A 12,163-nucleotide genomic window follows, 5' to 3' on the forward strand; every position below is an offset into this window, starting at 1 on the left:
GACTGCAGCCTTCCAGGCTCCTCCATCCATGGGATTTTCCAGGCAAGAGTACTGGAGTGGGGTGCCATTGCCTTCTCCAGGGCATTTTCTAAGTTCATATCAAATCTTCCCTTCTATCCATGCTGGTAATATTGAGGTTTTCACATGTTTTGCTCATTAAAAAAACAAAAAGCCGGAAAAAACATTAAGAGTCTTTTATTGGCTTTATTACTTGAATATGGAAGCTAATGTACCTTATGCTAGAGCTACAAGGTAATTATAATATATGAAATTTAGTTGAAAACAATCTAATGCTTAATGATTTTAAATGCAAATAAACACCACAAAGAAACTTCTGATTTCCCTAGAGAAACACTAAATTGGATACACTGGGAGCAAGTCAAGCTATTTTAATCATTTGTCAGCTTAAGAAAGACCTTATACCATTATGAAACTAACATGATGTGAAAATTCCCAATGAGGTTATGATCTTGCTAAAACATAAGATGTGTGCAATTTATTTATACCTGCACAATGCAAGTGCACCAATACTGAATTACTAATAAATGAAGATGATAACCTTCCTCCCCCATTTTCAAACAAACAGATGATGACATTTGATAAGAAAAATATAACCATACTATAAAGGAACTTCACAGAATAATCCCACATAATGTGATTACATACATATTTGTAACATGTATATAATTCAATCACAAATTAATATTCAAACCTAAATATAAATCATAATTTTACTTGGATAACACATGAAATGAGTGAAATACTTAAAATGGCACTCTCCCTAGGAGAAAACAGATTAATATATACATATTCTAGACTTAATTTTCCCTTTTTTTTTCCATAGCATTTGTTATTTCTGGCATTGTGTTCAATATCATTTCACTGTTAGTTCTCATACTGGAAGGCAAAATTTATGGTTCTTTCACTCTTTACTACCACTGCTCAATTTCCAGTACTAAGCTCAGCAGCTGGCACACTATAGACAATAAATAAGTAAAAAAAAAACTCATAAAACAGTGTTTTTCTACAGCTCTCTCACTGATTACACTTTCTTTTCAAATTAAAAATACCCAAAGATACATCTAAGACTAGGAGAACAATGAAAGGTTAACACAGCGTCCAAAATATAAGATAAACCATTTTACTTTTTTTCTGCATGTACAATCTAAATCAATGCCTTTTAAAGACAGATTGAAAGAGAGAACATATTTTTATATTAAAAATATAGTTAAACAATTTATCTTTTAGCATATTAAGGCAACATGTAACAGAAGAAATTTTAAGAATGAGTAGTAATTTGAAAATAAGTAAAAATAATAAAGACATACTTCATTTACTTTTTTAGGCATGTATAAAACACTGCCACAGCATGTTAAATTAAAATGAGGCCTGATTCAACTTGGTTTAAACCTGCAAACTTTCATAAAAATGTTGTTACGATTAAGTCAAACCAGTACAATTAATGACCATGTTTCTTAATATAAACATGTGACCAAAAACATGTTAAAGGGAATAAATACATAGACACTTCGCATGCAGGCCTACAAAAAGTAAAGTCTTTTACACATTGTCCCATCATTTACCATTGTTAAAACAGTCACCCTACATTCCCCAAGACTTTACTGTCAAGTTATAACCTCTGAAGAGTACAACCTTTAATCATTTTTTAAATATACATTTTACAATATAGATTCCTTTAATATGTCATTTAAAATTTTTATGCATGTAAAGGAAAAAGGAATTTGTAAGGGCCTGTGATATACTTTAAATGAACTTTACTGTGAGAAGGAATGGCATTTAGGCTGAAGAGGGACTACACTTTTCATTTTCACTGATGTACTTAAAATACAAAGGGCTCTCATTCAGTCCAATGGAGGTACTATTTCAAAACTGTAAGAATGCTACTATGAGTCTTGGGGTTGAATAAAAACTCTGATACTTACCATACTGTGTAACAAATGCTATACAGCTGTTCACGATAATGGGAACGTCATTTCTGCCGAGCTGCTGGTCTTGTAATGCATTCCCATCTGTACCCGCTGCTTTTTCAATTGCAGTATGCCAGACTGTGAAATCCAACTTGGTATGCCCATGGATGTATAATGTTCTGTAAAGTTTGAAAAGTATTTCAAATGATAATTTTGTTTTTTTTAAAGCCTTGTACAGAGAATATCTCTAAATCCATATAAATGTGATCTGATCTCATCCATCAGAAGAAAACCCCTCTGTCTACCACTAGCTTCCACTCACTTGATCCCTCTTCTGCTTTGGAGTCACACGTCTCTCTCCATAGAGGACAGAAAATTCCCTGAACTTGTGGTCTTAATGTCCTCGCCTCTTTTTCATTTCTTCTTTCATTCTGTTTCTGAATAACTGAACTGAAACCCTTCTGGCCAGCATCACTTGTAACTTCTCATGGATATTTGGGGGTTTATTTTTTAAGATTTTAGGACTGTTTGATGACTTTAGGACTGTTCTACCTTTTAAAGGTAAAAAAAAAAAAAAAAAAAGAGAGAGAGGGAAAACAACCACCCCATTCAGCTTTGGTAGAACAGTTCTTCCTGGCTTTTCCTCCTATCTTTCTGGTCCCTCAGTTCTTTCCCAAACTCACTTTCTCTTTCTAAAAATGAACTTGTAACTTCAGCATGAACTCTAAAGACTCACCAAGGGACATGTCATTCAGGCCAGTGGTTTTATCCCCCATATATATAAGCTAGTAAGTCTCACATCCCTATCTCTGGTTGAGAGCTGTCTCACAAATCAGATCTGCACATGATTGAAATGCAAGAGCATAAAGAAGTTAACAGAATGGAAAACAATTCGTGAACTCAAGTTTTAGCGCTATACTCACTTCCTTTATGACCTTGGACAAGTTATCAACCTTCTTTGGTTGTCAGTTTTATCAAAGGCAAAAATGAGGATAATAATAGCACCCACTTCAGCACTCAGTAAATGTGGTATTAGTAACTAATAAACCATAATACTAATTAATGTTAATTCCACAAGCATCTCAAATCTTTATCTCTTCTCACGTGGTGTTGGAGAAGACTCTTGCGAGTCCCTTGGACTGCAAGGAGATCCAACCAGTCCATCCTAAAGGAGATCAGTCCTGGGTGTTCATTGGAAAGACTGATGTTCAAGCTGAAACTCCAATACTTTGGCTACCTCATGCGAAGAGCTGACTCATTTGAAAAGACCCTGATGCTGGGAAAGATTGAGGGCAGGAGGAGGAGACGACAGAGGATAAGATGGTTGGATGGCATCACTGACTCAATGGACATGTGTTTGGGTGGACTCTGAGAGTTGGTGATGGACAGGGAGGCCTGGCGTGCTGCGGTTCATGGGGTTGCAAAGAGTTAGACACGACTGAGCGACTGAACTGATACTGATACCAAACTGGTACTACATTCTCCACTTATCCCACCAGGAATTTAGGATTCATTATTGTAGACTGATCCCCCCAATCCCCACCCCACCCCTGACATATGAACTGAGTCACAGAATTCTGTCACATCCAGTTCCCTGACATACTTGCTTTGCCTCCTCTTTATTTGAACACTTTCTATTGCTCCTTAAAGTCACTTAAGTCCCTCCAAACAAAATTCCTTTCCCAATCCTCCACCTTCTCCTTAAGACTGCCAGAATGATCTTTTTAAAATACAAAGCTAATGACATCACTTCCTGATAACTGCCCTTCCATGGCAGTTCTGGAGGTTTCAAGATTAAAAGGTCTTCAAGATCTGTCCTGTATTATCCACTCCAACTGAGCCATTCCCAGGAGGAAGGGAGAAAGGAAGGGAAGAAGAAAGAAATTAACATGTTCTTCTCTTTGCAATAAGTATTTCCTGCTCTCTGACTGCTTAGTCCAGCTCCTCCCCAATTGGTATATTCTAGGTAACCCTTTGTGACCCTCCATTCCTATCTGCCTCTATCCAATGCTTCTGGTGAAAAAGGCATTCTTCTTTAATCCTAAACACCCACTCCACCCTCCATCACATCAACTGTTGTGTCTGGGTGAATTTTTTAGCCACTTCACCACAAACTTAATACAAGCAAAGAAAGAAAGCATTTCAGTATCAATAGCCTTTATTTAGCATAGTGCCAGATACTTCAATTCAGTTCAGTTCAGTCTCTCAGTCGTGTCCGACTCTTTGCGACCCCATGAATCGCAGCATGCCAGGCCTCCTGTCCATCACCAACTCCCGGAGTTTACTCAAACTCATGTCCATTGAGTCGGTGATGCCATTTAGCCATCTCATCCTCCATCGTCCCCTTCTCCTCCTGCCCCCAGTCCTTCCCAGCATCAGGGTCTTTTCCAATGAGTCAACTCTTCGCATGAGGTGGCCAAAGTATTGGAGTTTCAGCTTTAGTATCAGTCCTTCCAAAGAACACCCAGGACTGATGTCCTTTAGAATGGACTGGTTGGATCTCCTTGCAGTCTAAGAGACTCTCAAGTCTTCTCCAACACCACAGCTCAAAAGCATCAATTCTTTGGTGCTCAGCCTTCTTCACAGTCCAACTCTCACATCCATACATGACCACTGGAAAAACCATAGCCTTGACTAGATGGACATTTGTTGGCAAAGTAATGTATCTGCTTTTCAATATGCTGTCTAGGTTGGTCATAACTTTTTTTCCAAGGAGTAAGCGTCTTTTAATGTCATGGCTGTAATCACCATCTGCAGTGATTTTGGAGACCAAAAAAGTAAAGTCTGACACTGTTTCCACTGTTTCCCCATCTATTTCCTATGAAGTTGATGGGACAAGATGCCATGATCTTAGTTTTCTGAATGTTGAGCTTTAAGCCAACTTTTTCACTCTCCACTTTCACTTTCATCAAGAGGCTTTTTAGTTCCTCTTCACTTTCTGCCATAAGTGTGGTGTCATCTGCATATCTGAGGTTATTGATATTTCTCACAGCAATCTTGATTCCAGCTTGTGCTTCTTCCAGCCCAGCATTTCTCATGATGTACTCTGCGTATAAGTTAAATAAGCAGGGTGACAATATATAGCCTTGATGTACTCCTTTTCCTATTTGGAACCAGTCTGTTGTTCCATGTCCAGTTCTAACTGTTGCTTCCTGACCTGCATATAGGTTTCTCAAGAGGCAGGTATTTAGTGGATGCATTATTTAGTAGATGCATTGTTTTAAAGTTTTATCACTAGATAAAGACTTTGATTTGAAACAAATTAATCACTGATGCATTTAAGCATAATTATACTAAAGTAAGAGGAAATGGCAACCCATTTCAGTATTCTTGCCTAGATAATCCCACAGACAGAGGAGCCTGGCGGGCTGCTGTCCATAGGGTTGCACAGGGCCAGACATGACTGAGGCAACTTAGCATGCATGTGTACCAACGTCCAACTATTTAATGTTGATTTCAAACTACGAAATGGCTACTTTGGATTCAATCTGAAGAGAAAGGAATGAACTTCATGAACAATCGGTCGTTATCGTTTTTCTTTTGAGGGGACTCAGAGAGGTAATCTTTTACATTCCTGGTAATTCATTGGCCCTAATTTAAGGAGAAAACAACATTCCTTCTTTCTTTCCTTTGGTTTCTTTTCTTGAAATGCTCCTCTATGAAGATAAAGCTACTAGCACCCCACTCCATTCACCTTAACACCTTCTGAAGCCGCCGTAACTGCATCCTCACTGACTCTGATGCCCATAATCTTCATCTCTTGCTTCCTAACATCTTTATTTATTGCTTTTATTTTCCACACCCATCACAGCAGCTCAGATCTCAAGGTTCTGTCATTTCCTTTTTGAAGAATTCTGACACCTGCTTTAATACTGACATGCTTTTGCCTTTTCACTGATCTCATGTCATGTTTAACTCAAAAGCATTCTACTGCTGGGTTTATTTGTTTAAATGAAACTATCTAACTTGGGTAATTTCCCTGAGAAATCAAGCTCCTACATTATGTAGACTTAGTCAAAATTACAGCTTGTTAAATTCAAGAGTTTAAAAAATATATTTTAACTCTTCTTGAGTCTTAGCTGCTTTTTTTATCTGATGATTAAGCTCTGAAATAGGTCACAAAATCTTTGAAAAGGTGTGCGTATAAACAAACAACGACCAATACTTGATCAAGCAGTTAAAGAAACCCCAAAGGCAACGGCCCGCCTACAACAGCAGTATAATTCTGCCATTAACTATAAATGTTTCAAACTTCAAATTTTCTTTCTGGTCAGAAGAAATGTTGTGATGACAAGTTTAACTGTCTGATTGTGAACTAGTGAAGGGTAGAATCAGTAATGACAAGTTAACTCCCAAGTCAACTTGTCAAAAGGCTAAATCCTAAAATACATCATCTTGTGCAGTAGATGTCTGACATTTAACAGCATCAGTTCGACAACTTTCCTCTCTGATGTTACCTAAACTCTGCACATTGAATAAAGCATCAAAAGATATTTTCAACACAAATGATGGCCAACTTTATTATTTCAAATGTTACTGAACAATGGTTTATCATTCCTATTTCAAAGAAATAGGAATTTACATCTTGAAAATCTGAAGAGTTATTCTGAAGAACTCTAATTATAGAGAAATACATTTTACTAACTGTTCATTCCCAAACCTAAATTTTAAAGCCATATTTTAAAAAATCCATATATCCTATAATGCATCAAGATAGTTCAATAAGACATAGAAACCAAGTCCTAAAACTAATAAAACAATTTTCTTAAAGTTGTAATATAATAGCCACAAAATATAGACTATCATTATTTGAGCCTAGTCTACTGACAAGACCCAAGACAAATGAATGATAGGATCTATAAATTTGCTGTACAAAAAATGAAATCATATTTATAAAGAACATTTTAAACACAACTGAAAAGCAAACAACACATTTCAAAAACATAACTAAAAAAGATAGTATCTTAGGCATTTATAAAAAATAAAAACACTGAGTCTTGTAGTATATGTTAGCATTTGTTGGCCAAAAAATACTTTATTTTGCTTTCATTTCTGTAAGATATTTTTTCTGAATAGAGTATTTTAAGCTAATAGTTTCTGGTTTGGTTATTTTTTTTCCCCCAACACATTAAAAGATTTTACTATATTATCTCCTGGTTTGCACTGTTTCTGCCAATACATTCTCATCTTTGTCCCCTATTTTTAATGTTTCTCCCCCCCTTCCCCGGTACTTTTGTTTTTCCTCACACTGGTTTTCAAGAATTTGATTATGATATGTCTTGATGTGGTTTGTCTTTATCATGGATGTTATGTTGATCTTAATATATGTGCATTTATAGTTTTTATGAAATTCAGAAATCTTTGGCCATATTTCTTCAAATATTATATATATATATTACTCCATCTTTTTCTTCTCTCGTTTTACAATTCTAACTATGTTTATATAAGAATGCTTAATATTGTCCCACAGGTCATTAAGGCTCTGCTAATTTTATTCAGTCTTTTCTCTCTGAGCTAAAGTTTTGATAATTTCTATTGTCATGACTTCAGGTTTATTGAGTTTGTTTTTTTTAAACATAGTCTACTCTTGCATTTAGCTGATCTAGTGAGATTTTCTTTTCAGATAGTGTATTCTTCAGCCTTAGAAGTTCCATTTGGTTTCTTCTTTAGATACATTTTTCTATGTTTATGTTTTCCTTTACATCTTTTAATATATTTAGTAATAATTCAAAATTACTGTGTATATTCTTGCTAATTCCACTATCCTTCTCATTTCTAGGTCTGTTCTTATCATCTAATTTGCAGCTTTTTCATATCACCAGTATTTTAACTCTATGCTAGACATCATGAGTACAAGTTCAGCGTCAGGGTTGTGCTGTCTTCCTATAAGGGTGCTGCTAAGTCACTTCAGTCGTGTCCGACTCTGTGCGACCCCGTAGACAGCAGCCCGTCAGGCTCCCCCGTCCCTGGGATTCTCCAGGCAAGAACACTGGAGTGGGTTGCCATTTCCTTCTCCATCCTCTAAGGGTATTGATATTTGTTTTGGCCCCTTTTGCCTATTTGACCCTGGGTAACTAAACTACTTGTGGAGAGCTCTATTTTTAAGCTTAGCAAGGCATAAATGGAGCAGCCTTTACCTGAGGGCTGGTTCAGCCTTAATATTCTGGGATTACCTTCTGCTGTCTTTACAAATGCTCTGTGTGTTTAATGAAGTCTGTCTAACCTGGCTAGATAAAATTTGAACACACTCAAATAGTGTCTAAACTCTGGGAATTGTTCAACTCATAGCACACCCTGAGAGTATTTTTGCCTGGAGTTTTGACCTGCAAATATGCAGGTTCATACTGAGTGAAGACGGAAGGGAACTCCTATGAAGATTTCTGAAGCTCGTGCTCTGTACATTTTTCCCTCTGCTCTGAACTCTATCTTGCAAAGTTTAGCTACTGCAGATTCTCCAGACTTCAAGCTCTACCTCCAACATAGCAAAACCACCATATGCTGCTTGGATCCCCCCATTCCCTGTGCCAAGTACTGACAGGAAGCCCAGGTGATCTTAGGCCGTAAGTCACTTGTTTCCCTTCTCTCCATGGTCACAATCCTGGGAAGCCTATTGTTCCAAAGTCTGAAAATTGTTTGTTTGGTACAGGTTTCTAGTAGTTTAAAGTGGGAGGGCATATTCCATGTCAGATATTTCTTCATGGGCAGAAATGGGAGTCCAGCACATTTTATTAAGTCATCACATCCATAAATCACCCTCATTTTCGTTTATAGAAAAACAGTATTTCTTTCCTCAGCAGATAAGAAACTGCTGCATAGAGATGAAATTTCAGCCAGAAACAGGCAAACAATTATTAAATCTGTAGATGCAGAGACTGTATCACAAGAATAATGGAGAAAGAAATATTAGCTTAAATAATTTGTTTCTTCTGAAGCCAACAGTTCAGTAAGAAGTGTCAAGGCACACTATTCCCTGAGAAGGCAAGCCTCCAGGTTTTCAATTTCATCTCTACACACCATTAGGCAATTACTGATAGGAATGTGAGAAATAGCCCTGTTTCAAGTCTGCCAAAAAAAAAAAAGAAAAAAAAAAAGGCTTCTGTACCCTCATAAAGAACCTGCAATCCTTTCCAAAACAAGACAAGTTATTACTTACATTTAACTGATAATACTAATATGATATTAATCTATCTCTCCAGGCCCACTGTCCCATGCTTCCTCATCAAGAATTGAAGGTTAAGGCCAACCTGAAGTGAACTTTTACCCCAACACATCCTATTTCTCTGAAACTACTGTTTCCACCTCTTGGAATATCTTTGTGTCTCAACCCCTCATTTTTTTCCTACTCTAATCCTACTTAGGATTCCAGAGCCAGTTAAATATACTTAAAAAATAAAAATGATTATCTTGATCCCTTTATCTAGAAGAGATCTTTTCATTCTGTATTTTTTCACCCCATATTGCATTTATATGTTCACAGGTTTACATCTAGTATACAGGAAGTGTCCTGAACTGGGGAATGAAATACATTTTTTGAAGGAAATAATAAATACTTCAAAATCCATCTTTTGTTAAATAGTCACACATTTCCTTTATCATAATTCTCTTTAACAACAGCAACAAAAAATCATTTTATACTGTAAGTTTGAATAGTTCCTTTTTTTGCAGAACCAGTGGCGGTGATGAGAGAAGAGTCTATCTCGTTTGCCTTGGCAACATTCAGATTAAACCATCTCTACAAATTAAATGATCAGAAAGTTACAAAAGCAGTCAAGCTGATATTGTGGGCAATCGGCTACTGTTTAATTTGCAATTACATGCACAATTTAGAAACCACTTTAAGATAATTCACCCTAGACAGTACTGCTAACATATTAGCTGCTATAAAACACAATTCAAGTACAGGAAAAAAAAAAATCACATGTAATAAATTGATATGAAATAAGGATCTTCAACTTAAGAATGTTCATCTCCCAAATTAAGAAAAGTAGTCGATCCCATAATTGTGAAACATATTGATAGAATGTTTATTCCCCAGTGTCAGCTCCTTTATGTCTGAAATTTGCAGTTAAAACTGAATTCAGTTAGGCTTGGGAGCCATCAAGTGCATCATACTTTACTATAGGCCAATAAATCAACCTTATAAAAAATTAAAATAAAAATCAAACAACAAAATTAAAAAAAAAACATACTAGGCTGTTCTGTTTCTGATAACACAGCTGAGTTATTCATACTGTGCTTATTACAACTAACAGCCTTTCAGTAAAAGCTTAACAATAGGTATCTTTGACAAACGAGCATGAAGCTACAGAATGTGAGATAGAGAACACAGTAACTTATTTATCAGAAAGAGATACACAGAGAATGTGGGCCAAGTGCAGAAATAGTTTTCACATTTTATGAAAAGGATGTTGTAGTCCATTGAACACTTCAGTCACAGTGGATATATAACCTACTGTCCAAACAAGTGCCTTCTGACCTCACTGGGGTATAGGACATTCACTGACTAACAATGGATATTCAAAAACATGACTTCTTTTCTTTTCTCCACACACAGAAACCCTAAGACCTGAAAGAAAAGCACAAAATCTAAATTCCAATAACAGCATCAAACATCACGGTAGAAAGCCTTAAGTGTAATCAAGAAAGCTTTATTTTCCAAAATAATAATTTTTAAAGTATACAAAGAATACACATTAAAGCTACACCATCTGGAGTACCTTCTGCTTAGAGCTTTTCACAGCATAAATGCTGTGTGTGTGGAAAATATTATTGCAATATTTTTCTGTCTAAAGATACTCATGCTAGGTATGTAGGGGAAATTACCATGAAGATTAAAATATACATCTAAATAGTGACTATATTCAGTGGCTGGTTATCAATTCATGAACTTTTCTAGGTCACGGGGTTCATTCTCTTGCCTTTAAGAAGTATTAATATATTTTAACAGTTTAACCAAAGGTAGACAAGGAAAGAGCAAATATGTGAAATTAATTCATTAAGCTTATTTATGATTTGCCATTCTTGTTCAAGCTGTTAAAATAAAGGTTAAAACTTATAGCTAGTTGGTTTCTCTTTCAATTATTCTTACTATCTTTATATGCCACCAATGTGAAAAACTAGAAGTTGTTTTATTTCTTAAAGCTACAGTTTAGTCTTTCATTGACAAGTCTAACACAACCTACTGTACTTCATAGTCATTATTTCCCAAGGGACTAACAAATTGAAAGAGAGATGAAAAACAGGACAATGCAATGAAATTCTCTTATTTTGAAATGGTGTTAAAACAGCTCTTAAACAATCCCATCTAAAATTAACTGGCCCGGTTTGAGTACTGGGAGAAAAGAATCTATTTCCTCATTTGGTATGTGATAAAACCATTTAAAGTCATCCAGGCCAAAAGCTCTGAAGTCATCCTTATTTTCTATTTCATAAAGCAATTGAAAACCAGCAGACTGATCGAAAACCAACAGACTGGACTCTCCCTCAATAGCCTACCACCAGATGTAGAAAGATCCCAATATCCAAAACCAGCTGGTTTATCTAATCTTATCCAGGTCCCAACTTTAACCCAGTTTCTGCTTTATCACTTCTGTTCTTCTCAAGAGTCACCAGACTGGACTTCCCATCACTGATCCAATGGAGTATCTATTGTCATCAGACAGCACCTGGTATTTCTGACTATTCCTTCCTTCTTGCACCACTCTTTCTGGGCTTAGTGACACATCCTCTTGGTTTCCTGCTTCACTCTCTGAATAAACTACCTTTCTACCCTGGGGTAGCTAATCCCCTCAAAACTGTCCCCACCTCCAACATTCTGTGTATTCATAAAAGTCCCAACACATTACTTCTTCCCTTCTCACTCTATAGACCCTCCCTAAGTGATTTCACCTTCTTCATTCTATATGTGGGTAATTCCAATATTGATATCCCCATTAACCAATCATGAGCATCAGATCCATAAACATAACTCCCTCTAAGCAATTTCTCCTTAAGTGTTTATAAGCACCTCATGTTCAACATGTCAAAAATCAAACTCATCATTTCCCAAGCTCTCTTCCAAACCTGCTTTTTCCATTTGTCTCTATTTACATATGTGCATACATATCCACATATATGTACACACATGTATGTACATCTGTGAATAAACACATAGGTATATAAAAATGAGACCCTGTTCTTCACCATACATGGTGCCCTGGATACCTGCATGGCCTTTTGTTCCATAAAGGCTTATA

At 36.3% G+C, this 12,163-nt stretch overlaps 1 protein-coding gene across 20 annotated transcripts in view; it reads right to left on the bottom strand.

Annotated features, from left to right (window-relative positions):
- Positions 1-12,163, bottom strand: part of ARAP2 (ArfGAP with RhoGAP domain, ankyrin repeat and PH domain 2) — a 573,065-nt gene that overhangs the window by 73,773 nt on the left and 487,129 nt on the right. For all 20 annotated transcript variants that reach the window (XM_055588221.1, XM_055588229.1, XM_055588224.1 and 17 more), the window contains one exon: positions 1,944-2,107. In XM_055588221.1, coding sequence (XP_055444196.1) covers positions 1,944-2,107 — 164 coding nt within the window. The remainder of the gene's footprint in view (positions 1-1,943; positions 2,108-12,163) is intronic.

The sequence above is a fragment of the Bubalus kerabau genome, chromosome 7, assembly GCF_029407905.1.
Source record: "Bubalus kerabau isolate K-KA32 ecotype Philippines breed swamp buffalo chromosome 7, PCC_UOA_SB_1v2, whole genome shotgun sequence".
NCBI classification, from domain to species: domain Eukaryota; kingdom Metazoa; phylum Chordata; class Mammalia; order Artiodactyla; family Bovidae; genus Bubalus; species Bubalus kerabau.